This window comes from Lipotes vexillifer, unplaced genomic scaffold, assembly GCF_000442215.2.
Source record: "Lipotes vexillifer unplaced genomic scaffold, Lipotes_vexillifer_v1.1 scaffold640, whole genome shotgun sequence".
Lineage (NCBI taxonomy): Eukaryota > Metazoa > Chordata > Mammalia > Artiodactyla > Lipotidae > Lipotes > Lipotes vexillifer.
Window position 1 is genome coordinate 338,208 of NW_006773138.1, and position 21,998 is coordinate 360,205.

A 21,998-nucleotide genomic window follows, 5' to 3' on the forward strand; every position below is an offset into this window, starting at 1 on the left:
GTAGGGAAAATACTGGAATTTGAAATGGGTTATATTAAAAAGTTTTTTAAAAAAATGTTAATATATGAGAACCTTCAGAAGAAAATTAAGTTACATTTAATCATGGTGGTGACTTTTAAAGTCCTATGGCTTTCCTGAATGCATCTTACCTAAACCTAGATCAAATATTTATTGACTACTCATCTCTATATAAGGCAAGGGTATATACAAATTATACACAATAAATATCTATTGAGTGAAAAATGAATGTGTTAAATCCATAAGGAGTTCAAAGTTCCTAATATAAATTATAAAATCCAAAATAAAATTAACGAACAATACTGTCCTGCAGGGGGAATCCATCTGCAATTATCATATCACTGTCCTACTTGAAAACATTCCATAGTTCTCCATATACTACCATATGTAAAACTCATACACAAAATCTGGTTGCAACCTACATTTATGGTGTTGTTCAACACCTTCACCATACCAAACCTACTTGCTATTTCAACAGGTAATGCACTTTTAAGCTTTTCTGGCTCCAACACTTATTAGCTGAGTGATCTTGAGCAAATATCTTAACTATAGTTTCCTTGACTATAAAATGAGGATTAAAAAGAGAACCTAAAATATAGGATTGTTGAGAGGACTAAATGAGTTAATACAGGCAATGCAATTAGAAAAATATCTAGCATGAAACAAATCTTCAGTGAATTCCACCTATTATTTTCATTATTTTCAATTGTTCTTTTCACTTCCTGGCATGTTGTTTTTCAATCACTGCAAAGTAAATTTCAATTCATCTTCAAGATCTAATCCATACTAAGAAGACAAACAATCTGATAAAAAAAGACAAAAGATATGAATAGACATTTTACCAAAGTAAATATATGAATCACTAATAAGCTCATTAGAAGATACTCAACATCATCAGTCATTAGGTTAATGCAAATCAAAACCACAATGAGATACTATTTCACATCCTCTAGGATGGCTATAAGCAAAGAGATAGACAATAACAAATGGAAGTGAAGATGTGGAGAAACAAGAACCCATATACAATGGTAGTAGAAACACAAAATGGTAGCCACTTTGTAATAGTTTATCAATTTCTTAAAAAGTGAAACAAATTTACCGTAAGACTCAGCAACTCAAGAGTACTGAAATATATTCATACAAAGACTTGTACACAAATGTTAATATCAGAATTACTGATAATAACCAAAAGTGGGTAACAACCTAAATGTCTATCACTGATGAACAGATAAACAAAATGTGGTATATTCATAACACTATTCAGTAATTAAAAAGGCACAAACTACTGATACATTCTAAGACATAGATGAACCTCAAAAACATGCTAAATGAAAGAAGCAAGACATAAGAGACCACATATTGTACGATTCAATTTATACGAAATTTCAAGAAAACAGAAACCTATAGAGAAAGAAAATAGACTAGAGGTTGCCTGGGCAGGGGATGGGAATAGGGATTAACAGTAAACGGACATGAGGGATCTTACTGGGGTCATGAAAATGTTCTAAAACTTACTTGTGATGATGGTTGTACAATTTGGTCAATTTACTAAAAATCAGTGAATAATATACTCGAAATGGGTGAATTATATGATATGTAAATATGCCTCAAAAAATTTGTAGAAAGATTATACTACATCAGGGCTTCCCTGGTGGCGCAGTGGTTGAGAGTCCGCCTGCCGATGCAGGGGACACGGGTTCGTGCCCTGGTCCGGGAAGATCCCACGTGCCGTGGAGCGGCTGGGCCCGTGAGCCATGGCCGCTGAGCCTGCGCGTCCGGAGCCTGTGCTCCGCAACGAGAGAGGCCACAACAGTGAGAGGCCCGCGTACCGCAAAAAAAAAATTATACTACATCAGGATGCATTAACTGTACCCATCAATGGACAGCAGGAGCACTCTATCATATACAGCACTTGCCTCATTATATTTTACTTATTTGTGTACGTATCAGTGAGCTCATCTAGTCCAGGCTCTTAACATGTAATAGCTATCCTCAGCCTCTATCTGAACAACTGGCACTCAGATGCGGTAGGGACTCAATGTCTGTTGAATTAAAATATGCTCCAAAATAGGATAGGAACAATAGCAATTTCAGAAATACGACAGAAGATAGTGGCAATTAGTGCTTCCTACACGCCCTGCATTTCCCCAGCAGGAGGAGTAAGTTAATGGGGCACTGACTGGCACTCTCCGTGACAGGATTTTCCAAGAGGAAACCAGAAAAGCAAGTAAACAATAGTTCCATTCTCATGTGAAAGAACAGTACTAGTCCATACTGAGTAAAAACAATTATTTGGGATTTTACTCTTTGTGAGCAGTAAGAATACTTAATCTACAACAAAACAAAAAGTACATACAACAAATTTTACAGGTAAAAACATTTTCAAAATGATTATTCTAAAGATCTTTTCAGTGGTTGACAATCTGGGATGATTTTTACAAATGGGTGAGCATTTATCTTTTTCCATTATGAAAAAATTAACTGCTCCCCAAGTGCTGAACATTTCTTCTTAGAAAACAGAGTAGCATGTGAAAAGAACATTAAACTGCAATCAAGACATTAATGTGTCATTAATTCACTGTATGACTCTGGACAAGTCTCTCTTCCTTTCTAGGCTTCAGTTTCCTCTTTAATAAAGGCAAGTTAGCTCTAAAGTTCTTTCCAGCACTCCTGCTGAGGAAAACTAAGGTGCTTCGGACAAGATGACAAATGAGAAGCTCAATCTTTTCACTATAAAGAGGAAAAGAAATCCCTAATTTATAAGGGAAAAACGGAAAGCCCCAGCTTATGCATTCAGTAGCCCCTTACACATATATTTATAACTTTCATTCCAATACCAGGTCCCACCCTTCATCAGCATGCAAACCCACACATCCCATCCCTCCCACCCTTGACCCACACCCCCATATACCTCAGCTATGGTCATTCTCAGAGCACTGACAGGGGAGAGCTCAATATCCACCAGCTGGGCAGCTTTTAAACTCTGCCCAGTACAGATTGCACAAGGACAGAAAACAGCATAGAGTTAGAATTTTAAGGCAAACAGGGACACACAGCTAAGAACATTTAGCACAGTGTTCAGAAACAATGAAGGATTTCACATTGTCATTGGGCTTTGGATGAGTGAGATGAGTCATTATTATTCTGATTTTCCTGAGGAAAATGGGCAAAGATAAAATAATCTCAAATTAGTCTCAATTTTAAGTCAAGCTTGGCAAACTTGTCCGTACCCTGTATCCTCAGGACAATGTCTCTGAGTCATTCAGCAAAAGCTGGTTGATAAAAAAAAGGCGCTACTATAAAGGGCAAGGGTTAATAAATCTAGAGGGAAATGCTGATTTCCTACATTTCTTTATATAGCCACTAACAGGGCTACTTAAAATTTAGTAGGAAGAGTAATGAAGATATCTCCAGCAAAGGTTTCTATTAAACTGATACCATTAAACTCTATTAAACTCTGATATCATAAACTCCCCTGATTTTGATTCTAGGTTTACCAACAGACTTTACCAATACAACTTGACTTCCCTCTTGGCTTGCCTGCATTGAGAGAATGTGCTAGATATGCCAACATGTGCTTTCTCAACTTGTAGAAGTTAAATACCTTTTAAAAAATGTTATTAAACTAGTATTCTGGTTCTTTATCTTTAATTAAAAAATGGCTATCATTTTTCATAGATTAAACTCAAGTGAAAATGTATGATTAATGATTGTTTTTTAAACACTGCCAATTTGGCATTTGTGTTAATACTTTAACATTCTAAGAAATCTGAAAGGAATTATAAAGGATCTATAATTTTTAATAAAACCAGTAAAAATATTTGTATGCATATATTCATTATTCTATTTATTAATTCTATTCTGGTTAAAACTTAACCACTGGTTTCTTTGGAAGGGTATGCATGTGAAGAATTTCATGAATAGAAAGTATGTAATTTACATTTGAATTGAAAAAATTTATTGAGTTTTTTTTTTCTTTTCCCCTCAGTTCAGTTTTCAGATTTCCAGTAACTTGTTTTATGATTTAACCCTATTAAGCAGAAAGTTGTTAGCATAAAGATACTGGGCGTGTTAGTCACATTTTAGAAAGAAGAAATGTCACAGTTTCTCTGCATCCTCACAGTTTTGTTACAATATTGAGATACACTCAGTTTTTGTCTGTCTATTCCAAGGATAGTAGTTATTTAAGAACAAACATAGCTCAAAGACAAATGAAATGAAAATCTGGAATTCCCTTACAGTATCACTGTCACAAGGCTGGAACTGGAAGGGCTGGGGTTTGTGAAATACAGCATTCTCTTGTAAAAACAGCTGAAGATTATAGTCTCGTACCACCTAAAGAGAAAATAAAATATCTTTAAGTCTTTAATAAGGTTAAAATGTTCAATAATTGTGTTTTAAAGTTTAAGCTTTATTCTGCTGTTTTCCAAAAATGAGCAATCATCCAGTACTACGTGGTCAAAAAGAAATTATAATTACAATTTTTTTTTTTTCATTTTAGATAACAGTTGTTATCCTTGTGCCCCATTTTCTCAAGAATCTAAGTATGGAAAGTACTAGTTTAGAAGCTAGCCCAGATTTGGGGACTAGACAATATGCACTATTTTAAGACTACAAAAAGATGGCTATTACACAAAATGTTATTCTTTTGAACACGGGGTGGGGGGTGGGGGTGTGGGGGTGTGTGTGGGATGTGTCGGGGTGGGGGGGTGCAAATAGGGAAGCACATTAGTTTGTCAGGTCTCTCCCAGTTCTAAAGTTTTGTAGGCCTCTTAAAGTTTGCTTTATGGAGATTGCCATCTACTAGGAAACTGCCAAATAACCTTATACATAACACAAAATAGTATTTTTCCAGTACTTCTTGCCACCTTTTTAAGGAGGCTGTATTCTAATTACCATCTTAAAGCACACCAAGAAGACAGACTAGAAAGTAATCTATAGAGAAGGGGAATTCTAATACACATAAAGTAACAAAACAAATAGCACAGAAAGACAGTCATCTAAAAAGAATTCATTGTATTATATACTCTGGGAAAAGAGTGGAAATCAGCAACATGTGATTGTGCAGAAACCCATTTTCTATTTTGCTACACTGCTTACCCTTAACTCTTCTTTCATTTGTAGTATATTACAGGTCATTAGCACCTCTGCCAGAGGATGGGCAGAAGAAGGAAGAAAAGTTTAAAGCAGCTCTGTGGCTATACTTTAGTAGTCCTGGGAAAAGAATTCATTCAGGAGATGGAGAAAGTAGGAGGTATATTCTGCATTTTATTTACCAGCACAACCCAATTCTCTATTGCTCCTCTGCACCCCCCACCCCCATTCAACAACCATTTACTGAGAGAGCTTACCAGGCCTAATGTTAAATGCAGCAGAGAGGGGGAATACACAGAGGAATAACTATGAATAAACAAAGTTAATATCTTCAAGGAATTTATAATCTAGAAACTGGGAGAACTAAACAGATTACACAATTAAAATACCCTAGCAAAGTATGTAGAAGGTACTAGGAGAGCACAAAAGATGGTGCTATTTAATCCAGAATGCAGGGGTGGGATGGAGGAAGGAGTGGTTGAAAAAATATGGTCATGAAAGGCTGGCTGAATAAGCATATTCTCAAACAGAAATGTGTTTTTTTCTTTTCCTGGATTCCAGTTTTAAGCTAGAGTAGCTGTGAAAACTCTTTTTTATTCTTTTTAAAATTATTTATTTATTTATTTATTTATGTATTGGTTGGTTGGTTGGTTGTGTTGGTTCTTCATTGCTGCGCATGGGCTTTCTCTAGTTGTGGAGAGTGGAGTCTACTCTTCGTTGCGGTGTGTGGGCTTCTCATTGAGGTAGTTTCTCTTGTTGTGGAGCATGGGCTCTAGGCCCGCAGGCTTCAGTAGTTGCAGCATGCGGGCTCTAGGGTGCGTGGGCTTCAGTAGCTGTAGCTTAGTTGCTCCGCAGCATGTGGGATCTTCCAGGACCAGGGATCGAACACAGGAGTGCGCCACCAGGGAAGTCCCCTGTGAAAGCTCTTGACACAGCCCTGAGACACAGCCTCACTAGTCACCACGCAGAAAAAAGCTAAGAGGATCATCCTTCTAGTTGCTAAACCTATCCTCTCAAGCACCACAAACCAAACTTCCTTTTCTTTCTTTCTTTCCTCTTTTTCTTTCTTTCAAGGGGGAAGTATCAACCTTTTTAAATTTTTAATTTTTTGTTATGGAACATTTCAAAGTAGAGAGAACAGAATAATGTATCCCCATGTACCTACCACCCAACTTCCAAAAACACAAATTCTTGTTTCATCTATAAACCTACCTGCTCCTCCCCCACCCCAATTATATTGAAGCACATCCTAGACAAATCATTTCATCTATAAATATTTCAGTGTAATGTCTAAAAGACAAAGACTTTAAAAAATATATCCATATTAAAATTTACAAAAAATATTATAAAACAACCAGTAAATGTTCAAATTTCTGTTCCGTATTTTAAAAAGTTTTACAAATCGGGATCACAGTAAGGTTCCCACAGTGCAAATGGATGTTGGTTAGGTTTGTTTTCATATATAGGTTTCTTCTTCCATCTCCCTTACCCCCACCCCCCTGCAATTTGTTTGTTGAAGAAACTGAGTTTTTGTTTTGTAGAGTTTCCCACAGTCTAAGTTTTGTTGACTCCATCCTCGCAGTATTCTCTTTCTTGTGTGTCCTGTAAGTTGATGCTTCTTTGCGTTTAGGTTTTTGTTGTATTTTTATTTTTTGACAAGGTGGTGTTTACTTCTATGAAGAGGCTTGCCTCTGACTTGTCTCTTTTTGATATTAATAGCTGTAGTGGGCTGAATGAATGGTGGCCCCCCAAAAGAGATGTCCATGTCCTAATCCCTGGAACTTGTGAATGTTACCTCATTTGGAAAAAGGCCCTTTGCAGATGTAATTGTTAAGGATTTTGAGATTAGGAAGTCATTCTGGATTCTGTGGTTGGGCCCTTAATCTAATGATAAGTGATGTCATTATAAAAGGCAAACAGAAGAAAACACAGACAGAAGAGGAGCCAATGAGACCAGAGGCAGAGATTGGAGTAATGTGACCACAAACCAAAAAATGTCTCAAGCTATGAGAAGCTGGAAGAGGTAAGAAACTGATTATCCTCTGAAGCCTTTGGAGGGAGTGCAGCCTTGCTGACACTTTCATTTCTGACTTTTGGCCTCCAGAACTCAGAGGGAATAAATTTTGGTCATTTTATGCCATCCAGTTTATGGTAATTTGTACAGCAGCCTAGGAAACTAATAGAACAGACCTATGATGATAAATGCCTAAACATATTAGGGATTACAAAAACTAGAGATTTTTCTATTTTTTCTATCACTTTTTCAAGGAATTCTACCATTCCTTTTTCATTTATTAGCTGGAATACTTCCATAAGAAAAACTTTCCAAGTCAATTATTTAGTTACCTTGAGGTACATTTTGTATAAGGCAGGATAAACATTTCCTCTTCCCTTTATTATATAGTTTTCAAATTGAGCTGTTTCCCTAGCAACCTCCGAAGAATGACCAATTATACCTTTAATAAATTATTATTATGAAGTCATGGATTTTAAAATATTTGATGTGTTTTAACCTACTGTTGTTATTATCATTATTGATGCTAAAATTATCCCATCTTTGGCTAGCAAGATCACATCCTGAGTCCCTTTGAGATGGGACTAGTAGTTTTTGATAGTTTTCACAGTTTCCTTGCTTTCCATTATGACAAATTATTTAACATTTACCTTAAATATTTCATGTCGCAGATCTAGAATCAGTGCTATTTTCCCAAGAAGCACTGTTTTTATTTATTTACTTTTATTATTATTACTTTTTAAGTGAGTAGGAGAAAGTACATAGAAAACAAGATCTGTACACTAGAGGTACTAGGTTAGTTACTGGTCTTCTGTCTCGAACAATTCATTTTGAAAGGAAGTTGCAAAGAGATCCTATGCACCTCCCAATGTCGGTGTCTTGCATAAATATAGTAAATATCAAAACCAGGAAGTTGACACTGGTACAAAGCATAAAGCTTATTTAGATTTCACCAGTTATATATGCACTCATTTTGGGGTGGTGTATGTGTAGAGGTCTATACAATTTTATCATATGTATAACTTCATGTAACCACTATCACAATAAGATACTTAACTGAACCATCACCACATGACTCCCTTGTGCTACTCCATAATAGCTCCCTCTACTTTCCTCATCCCTAATTCCTGGCAATTGCTAATCTGTTCTCTATTTCTATAAGTATGTTATTTCACAAATGTTACATAATGGAATCATGCACCATATCTCTTTTCTTTTTTGGCCATGCGGCACGGTATGAGGGATCTTAGTTCCCTGACCAGGGATTGAACCCGTGCCCCCTGCAGTGGAAGCATGGAGTCTTAACCACTGGACCACCAGGGAAGTCCCACCATATATCTTTTTGAGATTTCCATTTTCACTCAGCATAATTTCCTATAAGTTCATCCAATTTGTTGCATGTATCAACAGTTCACTCCTTTTTATTCCTGAGTAGTATTCCATAGTATGGAAGTACCACCATGTGTTTGATCCCTCACTCACTGAAGGTCATTTAAGCAGTTTCCAGTTTTGGGCTATTATGAATAAAGCTACTCTACATTTGTGTCCAAGTTTATGTGTGAAAATAAATTTTCATTTTCTCTGGGATATATGTCCAATATCTCCCTCTGTAAAGCTGTTACTAAAGTATAACTGACATACAATAAACTGTACATATTTAAAGTGTATACTTTGGTGAGTCTTAACTTACCTATACACCTGTAATAATATGACCACAATCAAGATAATGAACTTATCCCTCACTCTCAAAAGTTTCCTCATCCCCTTTGTAATCTTTCCCTCCAGTCCCTTCCTGCTCCCCTCTGTCATTCCTTGTGACAACTGAGGTGAGGTCTTAAATCTCATTACTGATGTATCCTTCAGCAACTAGCACAGTGACTCTGTCTAAAATAGCATTCAATAAACAGTTGTTAAAGAACACCTCTGTATCCATCACTGAGATTAAATAAAACATTACTATTACTGTCGAAATCTATATAACCTCTCCTTATTGCATTCCCACGTTCCTTCGAAAGGAATGTTCCTCAACCTGGTTTTTTTTTTTTTTTTATGTTTTTTAAGTGTTATCACTCCCACTCCCCAATCCAGGGGCCCTTTTTTTTTTTTTTTCAGGGGCCCTTTTAAGACATTTTTTCCCTAATCTTCCTCTTTGATTAAATTTTAATACCACAAATATACTGTATATATGTTTATGTATTATGGACTGCTTTAATATCTCTAACATTTTTTTGCAAACCACCCCTCAAAATCTGGAAGCAATTTTTACTCCCTTGGGGAATATCTGCCCCTCTGCAAATGCATGCTGCTCTAGATGTAACCACTCTACTGAATTTTACCAAGCTCCTCTTTTCTTTTTTCCTTTTAATAGTGTTACTACATATGATGTATCTCAAAATGATACTGTTTTCTTGGATATTTTTGAACACTGCATAAATGGCATCTTAGTGTGTGTATTCGTTTGCAAGTTGCTTTTTTTTTTAAAATTGAAGTACAGCTAATTTACAATGTTGTGTTAATTTCAAGTGTAAAGCAAAGTGATTTAGCCATACACACACACATGCACAAAAACACACACATATTCTTTTTCAGATTCTTTTCCATTATAGGTTACTACAAATACTGAGTATAGTTCCCTGTGCTATACTGTAGGTCCTTGTTGTGCAATTTGCTTTTTACTCAATATTACATTTGTGAATCTCATCCATATTAATGCATGTGCCTACAGAGCTTCCTTTTTTTTTTTTTTTTTTTTTTTTGGGTAACTTACTTTTTTTTGAAAGTATCTTGCATTCGTGACTGATGTTTTCTGCGTTACGCCACACATTTTAACTTTAAAGGTTAAATTATTTTTTACACACAAGTGGTGTTTATGGTTTTCCCCACATAGGATTACTGTTTATAAAAAATGACACACCACATGGGTCAAGTGTCTTTTTTAATTGAAAAGCCAGCAAACTGTCTAATTCTATTTCCTCTCAAACCACAAACTGAGTAGCAACTGAGCCTCTAGCCAACATATTCAAAGCTGAGAGGATTAAAAATGCAAAAACATGTCCTCAGATCTAATTAAGGGAGCCCTGCTACATACAGGCTAATCAATACCAGTGGACTCCAGGAAGCTGGAAGACATTCTGATAACCCCACTCTGGTAACATTGGGCCTCTCATTGTTGTGGCCTCTCCAGTTGCGGAGCACAGGCTTTGGACGCGCAGGCTCAGCGGCCATGGCTCACGGGCCCAGCCGCTCCGTGGCATGTGGGATCTTCCCTGACCGGGGCACGAACCCGTGTCCCCTGCATCGGCAGGTGGACTCTCAACCACTGCGCCACCAGGGAAGCCCGCACAAAAACTTTTAATTTGATGAAGTTCAGTTATCTATCTTTTCTTTTATTGCTTGAGCTTTCACGTTAAATCTAAGAATACATTGGCAAATCCAATAAAGATTTACCTCTGTTCTCTTTTATAATTTTATAGTTTTAGGTTGTTGACCCATTTTGAGTTAATTTTTATATATGGAGTGAGGAAGGGGTTTAACTTTATTCTTTTGCATGTGGTTATCCTGTTGTTTTAGCACCTCTTATTGGAGAGACTATTCTTTCTCTAACAAATGGCCTTGACAAGCTTGTCGAAATCAATTAGCCACAGATGTTTGAGTTTATTTCTGGGCTCTCAATTCTTACTGGTCTACATGTCTATCCTTATACTACTATCATACTATCTTGATTATATTGCTTTGGGGAATATTGAAATATACATATATATTTAAAATATTTATTTATTTAGGCTGAGCCAGGTCTTAGTTGCGGCACACGGCATCTTCATTGCAGCATGCATGAGGGATCCAGCTCCCCAATCAAGGATGGAACCCGGGCCCCCTGCATTGGGAGCACGTAATCTTACCCAGTGGACCACCAGGGAAGTCCCTGGGGAATACTGAAATATTAGTGATATGAAATCTTCCAATCCATAAACATTCATTATTTCCATTTATTTAGGTCTTCTTTAATTTCAGCAATGTTTTGTAGTTTTCAATGTACAAGTTTTTCACGTTTTGGATAAATTTACTTCTAAGTAGTTATTCTTCAAATGGTATTGTAGTTAGAATTATTTTCTTAATTTTCTTTCAGTTCATTCATTGATGGAGTATTATGGAAACACAACTGATTTTTGTGTTTTTTGTATTTGCAACTTCTGCTGAATTCATTTACTAGCTCTAGGACTTTTGTGGGATCTATAGGATTTTCTATAATCATGTCATGTGCAAATATAGATAATTTTACTTCTTTCTTTCTGATTTGGTGCCTCCTATTTCTATTTCTTGCCTAATTGCTCTGACCAGGACTTCCAGTACAATGGTGAATATTAGTGGTGAAAAGTGGGCATCCTTGTCTTGTTCCTGATCTTAGGTGGGGAAAGCTTTCAGTCTTTCACCATTGAGTGTGATATGTGATGTAGGTTTTAAAAAAATGCCCTTTACTATGTTCAGGAAGTTCCCTTCTATTCTTAATCTGCTGAGCATTTTTATAATAAAAGAGTGTTGAATTCTGTCAAATGCTTTTCCTGTGTCCTTTGAGATGATCATGTGATTTTTCCCCTTCATTTTATTAAGTTTACTTTTTTGGTAAGTCTTCAAGGTATTAAGAATGACAATACTAAACAATTTAATTTCCAAAGAAATATAGAATAACATTGTTATTTTTGAATTGTTAAAAGATCTACATTATTAATTGGTAGGAATTCCCTTATGCAGACAGAAAGCAAGCACACATAAACAAACTGTAAGGCCAGTAGAACTACTTTTAGAATTAACTATGCCAGAGAAAATATCTCTGACAACATCTGCTTCAGTTACATGTAGAAAGCATTTCATAAAATATTAAGAAGAAAAGGAAGCTTCATAAATAATTAAAATTAAACAAAAGTTCCTAGGGCCAGCTGTTTCCCTTTACGGGATAAAAGATATACAGGGCATCGTAAAATTTACAATGTGTCACTATGGATTACCTCCAAAATATCTTTGAGAACATGTACAGTTACAATTTAGATATGTGGGAAAAAATTAATTCCGCCCCCCTCCCTCAAAAAAAGACAAGCTAGTAATGGTGCAGAATAAAAACCAAAAGAGTTTCAAACTTCTTTTTGGGTTTTAGATCATTAGGTTGCTCTTAGCAGTATAACAAGAGCAACATAACAAGCTCTTTGTAACAGAAAAACACGTGGCATAAAACTTATAGGTATGAGCTCTTGTGGTACTAGGAACAAAAGGGCACAACTCCTAGTTACATAATTCTTACAAAATTTTTATTACTACCACTTTCAATCTAAACATAAGAGCATCTCATTTATTCCTCATCCCTGGGAGTAAGATACTCATATGAGTGAATGTAGTGGAAAATAAAAGCTTCTCTCTTTATGTGTCCAAATCAGTTGATTCATTTTTAATTCACTTTCTATGAAAATAATATAAGCTAAAGAGATAATATAGATAGTCGTAGAGCATGGAAAACACTATGTGTGAGTGTGTGACCTCAGGCAAGCCACATAAACTTCCTGGGTCTGTTTTCCTCTCTATGAAATGAGCATGATAATACCAACCTCAGAGGATGTGCTAAAAACTCCTAGAAAATTGTTAACTGCTGTATAAAATATTAGCACATTTTAAAGACTATATGTTTACCTGTTTTATAAACTAAAGATAGTGTATTCAAACTTAACTTATTCTTAGAAAAAGAGATTTCAAGGAATTCTGTCCGGGGACAGTTTCTCTGATAAAATTAGAAATGAAAAATGCCACCCTATTACATACTCCCCCCCATTGAATGGAAACTGGAAAAACTCACTTTTAAATAATTCATGGGTTAATGACAGGGGCAGGGGTGGGGGGTGGAATGCAACAATAAAAAAGCCCTACAAACATATCATAGACTGCAATTAAAGCAGAAAGAGAAATTTTTTAGGTTCGAGTGGATTTACTTGGAAACAAGAAAGACTGAAAATATAGAACCTAATAGAAAAAAAGCCTGAAAAAGAATAAAAATATAAACTGTAATAAAGTAGAAAGAAATAATGAATATAAAGGCAGAAATTAAGGAGATAGGAAACAATAACATTGAGAAGTAGAGCAAGAGCTGGCTCTTGGAAAACATTAATAAAATGGACTGGTAAGTCTGATCAAAGTAAGAGAGAAAGCACAAACAATATTAGAAATGAAAAGGGAGACAACTACAGAGGCAAACAACTTTATATGCAAATTTATGACATCAAATTTGATAAATGAAATGGACAATTCATCTAGGAAAGTGTAAGTTACCAAAATGTACTAAAAAGAAACAGAAAATCTGAATGGACCAATAAATATAAACAATCTGATTACTAGTCAAAAATCAACCTCTCCATAAAAGGAACAAAACCAAGATGTTTTTATAGACTTTTCCCTGCAACATTCTCTCATGGAAGATGTCAAATGTACACATGTTAAAATAAAAAGAATTGTACAGAAACATCTATATACCCACTACCTAGATTCTTCAATTATTATTTTTCTACATTTTCTTTCACTTAACTATCCATCTATTCATCCATTTATCCTTTCTATACATCCATCCTTTTATATCTTTTATTGAATCCTGGGGGGTGAAAATATAAGAATACAAAAATATGACAGGATTTCAAAGCACCAGACTAGTGATATTTGTATTCCCATATCAACTTAACATTTTAAATGTTTTTCTAAAAATAGAATTGGAGCTATGGTACACTGAAAATAAGAATAAATACACATGGAGGCGTTCAGGAAGAAAAGTCTGTGTCCCTTTTCTTTCCTGTCTTTGGACACTGTCTTGTGAGATGGAGACCCTGATTCCTTTCCAAACAACTTTCTAAGGTATTAGCTAGTTCCTGCTCCTCCTGCCAAAAAGGAGAATTGAACTGGATCTTTTAAAATAGCAGTTATAAAATGAATATATTTTAATAAATGTATTCATTCAGTCAGGAAACATTTACTATGCACTTAATTTATCAGAAAGGAAATAAGATTTATTAATCTCAGGAACAATTTATCTTCCAAAGGGCAGTTTCTCTACTGCAAAAAATTTTAATCTGTCAGATCCTAAAGAAAAACGATTTCATTTATTTTCTATTTAAACAGTGTGACAGGCCAGCAAAGTTGATGGATGTCAACACTTTTGAATGAAAAGATTACTATCAAAGAATGACAGCATATAGAAGGCAAGGTTAATTTTTAAAAACAAGATTATAACATTAATTTCTTAATCAATTATAAAATGCTAATTTTCCTTTTTGTGCCCCTTTATTATTCTTCGCACTAACACATGACCTTGTTGTTTTACGAACTGAGTGTATTCAAAATTCATTTGAGTGAAAGATAAAAGCTCTTATTAAACCATTCTTCTCAAGAGCAACATACATGGCAATAGACTTTTTTGACCTTCATCAAGGAGAACAATACACCCTCCAATTTTGTTAGAAGGGACAGCGTTTCCAGGAAATTTGTCCTTTAAAGCATTCTTCTAATGTCATTGGTACCTTCATTTTGTTTGTTTGCAAAAAACATTTTAGATTCTAAAATGGATAACATCACATATTGCACTAAAGGTAACTCGCCTTGCTGGAGGTTTCTAATAAAAACTGGAATGTGTTCTGCACAGCTTGGCATGTCTCTAGCTCCGTCCGGCTGAAGGCTATTAAATAATCCTTGAGGTGGTCATATACATTTCCATCAAGAGCCTGTAAAAGAGGAGTAAACAAAAGCAAAAAAATTATGATAAAGCTTTGACACACAATGCCTATTGTTTAAAAGGTAAGTTCAGTTTAAAACCTATTAATAAAAAATTAATAAAAGATATAGGTCATTATGTAAGAATAAATATAAACCTTAAACAATCACTTGGGAAAACATGAATTTCTCTAATAAATAGGAACTAAAAAAGGTAAACCCCAATATTGGTAAAGTTGTGGGGACAGGATAACACTTGGGAGACAAAATGCTTCATTTCTGATATTTGTTCATCTGCTTATTAGTTATGTCAACTTCTGTAGTCACTTTATAAGAGTAGGTGTGGGAGCTAAATGAAATAATGGATGTAAAGGATCCAGACACAGTGCCTGGAACAGAACAGACATTCAATAAACATTAATCTCCTCCATTTTTTCTCATCCATTATTGATAAGATTCTAAATTAATATATTCTTACTATAGAGCAGTCAGAGAAAAAGCACAATAGAAATAGTAAAAATAAAAAAATGACTCAGAAATCCTGTTTTGGGGAAGAAACACCAATGCAAAGTCTACAAAGAGTTTTAGACATTCTTACTTATTTAAGCATTTAGAGCAGGACTCTTTGAAATTGAAGAAAAAGAAGAGAAAACCACTAAACATTTGAGATACATTAAGTTATGATATACACAGACTAAAATATGCATAGCCACCAAAATAAAAACTGTGGAAACTGTGTAGATGGAAAAGAATATATTGAATAATTTTAGGCTAACAAAGTAGAATAGAATACATACATACATACTAGCAACAGCTATGGGAAAATATATCAATAATAATAATAATAATAAAGGTTCTGCAGTCTTACAAATTAACAAAGATCTTCTTAAAAATTGAGGTAAAATTCGCATACCATAAAAGTCACCATTTTAACTATTTCAAAGTGTACAATTCAGTGGCTTTTAGTACACTCACAATGTTGTGCAACCATCACTACTATCTAATTCCAGGGCATTTGCATCACCTCCAAAAGAAATCCCATACCCATTAAGTGGCTGCACCCATTCCTACCTTTCTCCCCGCCTCTGGCAACCACTAAACCACTTTCTTTTTTTAAAAATTAATTAATTAATTAATTAATTTTGGGGGCTGCGTTGGGTCTTCATTGCTGTGCGCAGGCTTTCTCTAGTTGTGGCAAGTGGGGGCTACTCTTCGTTGTGGTGCGTTGGCTTCTCATTGAGGTGGCTTCTCTTGTTGCGGAGCACGGGCTCTAGGCACGTGGGCTTCAGTAGTTGTGGTTCACGGGCTTAGTTGCGCAGGCTCAGGAGTTGTGGTGCACGGGCTTAGTTGCTTCGCGGCATGTGGGATCTTCCCAGACCAGGGCTTAAACCCATGTCCCCTGCATTGACAGGAGGATTCTTAACCTCTGTGCCACCAGGGAAGCCCCTCTACTTTCTAATTCTATGAATTTGCTTATTTCATATAAATGGAATCATATGATATGTGGACTTCTGTGCCTGCCTCTGTCGTTTAGCATGTTTTCAAGGTTCATCAATGTATTAGTACATTTTATGGCTAAACAATATTGCATTGTATGGATATGCCACATTTTGTTTATTCATTCATTAGTTGGTGGACATTTGGATTGTTTCCACTTTTTGGCTATTATGGATTTTCCAATTCTCTTGGGTATATACCTAGTAGTGGAACTGTTGGGTCCTCTGGTAATTCTGTGTCTAACTATGTGAGGAACTAACAATCTGTTTTCCACAGTGGCTGCACCATTTTACGCCTCCACCAGCAACGTATAAAGGTTCCAATTTCTCCACAATCTCATCAATACTTATTTTCTGTTTTTCTTTTTTTAATTATTCAAGCTGTCCTAGTGGTATCTCATTGTGGTTTTGATTTGCATTTCTCTAATGACTAATGATGTTGAGAGGTTTTTCATGTGTTTATTGGCCATTTGTATATTTTCTTTGAAGAGATGTCTACTCAAGTCCTACACTCATTTGTAAATTGGGTTGTTTTTCTTCTTGTTGTTGAGTTGTAAGAGTTCTTTATATATCTGAATACTATTTATATATTTGGATACATATATCTTATAAGATATGTGATTTTCAAATACAGTCTCCCATTTTGTGGGCTACATTTTCACTTTATTAATAGTGTCCTTTTTTTAAAAAAAAAATTTACTTATTTATTTATTTGGCTGCGCTGGGTCTTAGCTGCGGCAAACGGGATCTTCACTGAAGCATGTGGTATCTTTAGTTGCAGCATGCAGGATCTTTAGTTGTGGTATGTGAGATCTAGATCAATCCCAGGCCCCCTGCATTGGGAGCGCAGAGTCTTAGCCACTGGACCACCAGGGAAGTCCCTCAATAGTGTCCTTTCATGCACAAAAGTTTTAATTTTGTTGAGGTCTAATTTAGCTATTTTTTTCTTTTGTTGCTTGCGTTTTGGTGTCATACATAAGAATCCTCAATCGAGGTTTTATAGTAAGGAAATTATATATCCTACTTTCATTAAACATTCACTATAAAATTGCCTTTAAAAAATATACAAATTCTGTCCCCAAAGCATTAATAAATCTGCACGTTCTATAGTGCTTAAACCACTAGATGGCACCATCAAGCACTGTAAATATAGGCAGTGCAAATTCCTTAAGATTCCTTTCCATGAGGTTATGCAACATCCCCAGAGTGACTGCTGGTGTTAAGTCTGAATAACAATTCCTACCTTAGGTCATGCTTTTCATTAACTTGTTGAAAACTGAACATATAGCTACTTCTGATACGAGGTTTTGCCTTAGAATGCTCTTGATAGATGGTCATATGACCTTGTGTTCACAGGAAACCTTGGAACATTTTATTTAAACATAGCAAACAGCAATATAGGCATCATGAGCTCCAGCCTGCAGTTTCTAATTGAGTAGGTTGGGGGTGGAGCCTGAGAATTTGTATTTTCTAATGACTTGCTGCTGGTCTGGGGACCATACTTTGACAACCACTGGACTAAAGAGTCATTTTAGCTGATTAGATTGAATATTTATGTAGACTTAGATCCTGGTGACCCTGTAGAAGCACAGTGGCTGGAGGCAGAGAAGTCCACCATCCTGAATAGGGTCAAGAGCACCAACATATGAAGTAAGCAGATCAGCATCTATTTTCAATTGAGAATCATGCTCTACTTCAGAATTATAAAGGCAGCATGGGAAAGAACTTGAGTTCTGAAATAAGTTCGATATGGGTTAGAATCCCAGAACTTTTACTTCATCATTTTGATGGTTTTCTCTTCTATAATTAGGGAAAGTGGGAATACCACATACTCCACGGGACACTGTGAAGATCAACTAACGTAATGGAAGTGGCCCAATCTTAGTCTCCTTTTTTGCCTTGCTTAAAAATCTTTAATGGATTGGCCACATATTGATAATTATTAAAGCTGGGTAATGAATACATGGGGGTCATTATACTACTATTTTTACTTTGTTGTATACAGGAAATTTTCCATTAAAAAAGTAAAAAGAATATCTGGATATCATATTAGAAAGAAAAAGTGATGCTACAAAAACAAATTTTTTTTTTAAGCTCCCACTGTATATTTTGAAAAGTCAAAATTCTTCAGCTGGTATCTAAAGGCCTTTATAATCTAGTCCCAAACTACCTCTCGTTAGCATCATCTCTTACCACTGTTGTCTGCACTGTACTCACATCCCAACCACACTAAGTCATTCTGGAAAATGACATTTACTATCATGTTTCCAATTAAGTTATTCTCTTGGCCTGGAATGTCCTTCCCTTCTTATTACACACTCAAATAGTAATAATGAAGGCTAACACAGGCAACTAACATTTACTAATGGCTCACTATGTTCCAAATGCTTTACAAAGCTGACTCAACCAGTTCCTCCTTAGTGCTTCCACAATCTTTTGTATGTTGCATGGGTATTATTGCAAGTCATGGATTAAGCCTTATTCAGGCACAGTGCCTTGCAAATAGCAGATTCTCAAAAATATTTATAGAATAAATGAACGTTTTACTCTAGAGTTCAATACATCAACAAAAATGCACTGAATTAGTTAGCTCACAGGCAAGCAGTTCCCACCATATTCCAGTTAAGAGAAAAATGTACCATTAGTCATCATGTACCAAATACAGTAAAGGCTTTTCTTGGCTTCAGGAACCCAAATGAGGCTTAATGAATTTACATTAGGTGGGAGGTGGGCCAAGTGATGGGGAGCCTCTTATAGCACACAGAGATTAATCTTAAAATATTTCTTTCATCATATTCACACCCAGAATACCCCAAATTTTAATCATTACCTTTATAGGGTTGCAGTGTTCATTAACCTGCCCATGTACCAATTTTTCTGGTTGATAAGAATAAGATAGCTGGAGGTCTTCTGGCCTAGGTGAATTACTGCTAGTGTTCATAAAGTTAATGCAGGAGGTACAAAAATTAAGAAATGGCTGGAATTCAAAACATAGGAAGTGGATGATTACCCTATGATTGGCTCCAGCCCCCTGCCTCAAGTTAACTGCAATTGTTTGAACCAGTGATGATGCCGAGAGATGAAGTTCAAAGCAATTCTGGCTAACACTGTCTCAACCTGGTTTGTGATTAGATGGACTTTGATAAAAAGCCAATAATTAAAAAGAAATAGTTCCCTGAAACAGAATTAAATACTGGGAACCAAAGGAAAGAGCTTGAAAATGCTTTTTACAAACGATTCCATCACAGTACTTATCACACAGAGTACTTACCGTTGTCTACCATAGTACTTAGTAACTGTCTCATGTGGATTATTGCTGCAATCTCCTATTGCTCTGCATACAGTTGTCCCTCCCACCAATATGCATTATAAATTGCATATTGAAAACATTTATATATGTATCTGATTTCCCCAATACACCATTAATTCCGTGAGGGCAGCAACACTTGTTTCTGCCTATATCCTTACTTTAATCTTAGCAGACAAAGCCTGCAATAAATACTTACTGAAATGAACTGAACTGAGAGGGGTGGAAGGTACAAAAGCAGGCCCCAATTATATGAGAGGAAAGGCACTGAAGAAATATTTTGAGAGTGAATTAGAGAGAATCAAGCATTTACTTTATCTTAATTGGGTCAGCTTTACTCTGATGAAAATATATCATGTAATTATTCAGACTGACTTAAATTTTGACCAGACACTATTTCCCTTCTCTGACTTTAACACCTATATACCCAACTGCCTCTCAGACTAAACCATTCTCTTCTCCAACTGCTCTTCTTCTTGTGTTCCTAGCTCAGTATGTAATGCCACTATCTACTCACCTGCCTAGGTGGGACACTTGGAAGTAAAGGTTTACTTTCCCCTCTGCCTTTCTCTCGTCTAGTTAATTACTAAATCTTGTTGATTCCATTTCTTAAATATTTATCAAATCCAACCCCTCCTCCTAACCTTCACAGCTACTACCCTCCAGACGTCCTGTTTCATCTGGATTACTGCAGCAATCTCCTGTTGCCCTGCATCTTGCCAACCTATTTCTACATTGAGGCTAGGCGGATGTTTCCAAGCTGCATACTTTACTTCACTGCTCAACAATGTTCACTGACTAATTACGTTTAAACTAAAGAACAAACAAAACAAAACAAAAACCTTTATGACTTTATGACTGCATGATCTGGACATGGCTTACCTCTTTGCTTCTTTACTTACTGCTCCCCATTTCCTTCCCTATTATCCCTGCAATGTACATCTTTTGATTCCTCCAATATTCCTCTTTTATCTCTGGGTTTTCACAAAGGCTCTTGCTCTTTCTTGACTTCTCTCTACCCTCTCTTCCTTGGTTTGACTAACTCTTATTTATCAAGATCTTCACTTAATCATTAGCTATTCTGGACATCCAGAATGATTGTCTTTCTGCTTTATAACTCCTAATCATAGTGTAGAATTTTAGCATAAAATATGCATTAGTAATGCCTATTTGTCTGTCTTTGCTTTTGGTTTGTTAAGTTCTTGGTTTGTTAAGATCTTGTCTGGCTGTTTACCACTGTTGTCTTTTGTACTGAGTGCAGGGTTTGATGTACTGGTGGTATTCAATATATATCTGTTCAACAAATAATACACCAATCAGAATTCACATGTTAAAAAAAAAAAAGAATGAGCCCACACTTGAGTCCCATGATGGAAAAGTAAGCCTAGTGATGTTATGTAACACTGGTAAAATTTTGTATAAGCTAGAGAAGAAACTAATTTCACAAAACTCTGTCTGATGCAGTAGTTTTCAAACCTTTTTAGTAGTGGCATCTTTTTATGTGGAATCCCAGACATAAAACATATATGACGTTGCACACCTTCTCTCTCCCTCAGATCCTACTCTCTTGACCACTGGGGTAAACTTGCAGGCCAAGCTGGTATGCAAGACAGAACAGCACACCCCTGCCCCTTTGCTCAAACTTATTGGGCAGAGCCTGGCACTTGACCTAAATTAGGTCACCCCTGGGATGGAAGCTGAAAGATGAGTTCAAAATGGCCTATTCTTCCCACCAAATGGCTATTCTTCCCCCCAGGAGACTTAGACCAACTCACAAGGAAAAGCAGTGATGAGAAACTTGGTAGAGTAAAGCTGGGAATGGGGGGCAGAGGAGAGGGCAAGAGACTATCCTTGGATTGGGTAGTTCCTGAGCAAGCATCACCTTGTACTTTTGATTTGTTTACCTGAACCAACGAATTCCTATTTTGCTCAAGCTACTTTGAGTTGAGTCTTTGTTATTTGCAGTTAAGAGACTCCTTACTAAAGCATTATGGATGATACTTGTAGCCTATATCAGCCCTACTATCTAAATTATTTCTCTTGGTTGCATTATAAGAAAAAATCTTGATTCATAAAGATCACTAACTGCAAGTAATAACAATTCAATAGCTTGCCTTACTATTCCTGGTTCTGTTCAATTAAACAGATCTAAAAGTTTGAAGTAGGCAATTTTTATTTCAAAGCTGAATCACAAATACAATCCAAAAGCTTCATGTATTTCTTACTTTTTTTTTTTTTTTTTTTTTTGGTACCCGGGCCTCTCCCTGTTGTGGCGTCTCCCGTTGTGGAGCACAGGCTCCAGACGCACAGGCCCAGCGGCCACGGCTCACGGGCC

At 36.0% G+C, this 21,998-nt stretch overlaps 1 protein-coding gene across 3 annotated transcripts in view; it reads right to left on the reverse strand.

The window, feature by feature from the left end:
* FCHSD2 (FCH and double SH3 domains 2) overlaps positions 1-21,998 on the reverse strand; it is a 298,533-nt gene that overhangs the window by 65,772 nt on the left and 210,763 nt on the right. For 2 of the 3 annotated variants that reach the window (XM_007448071.1, XM_007448069.1), the window contains 3 exons: positions 14,749-14,871; positions 4,258-4,353; positions 2,930-3,001 (listed from right to left, as the gene is read on the reverse strand). In XM_007448071.1, coding sequence (XP_007448133.1) covers positions 2,930-3,001; positions 4,258-4,353; positions 14,749-14,871 — 291 coding nt within the window. The remainder of the gene's footprint in view (positions 1-2,929; positions 3,002-4,257; positions 4,354-14,748; positions 14,872-21,998) is intronic. The other variant, XM_007448070.1, reaches the window with a different exon arrangement.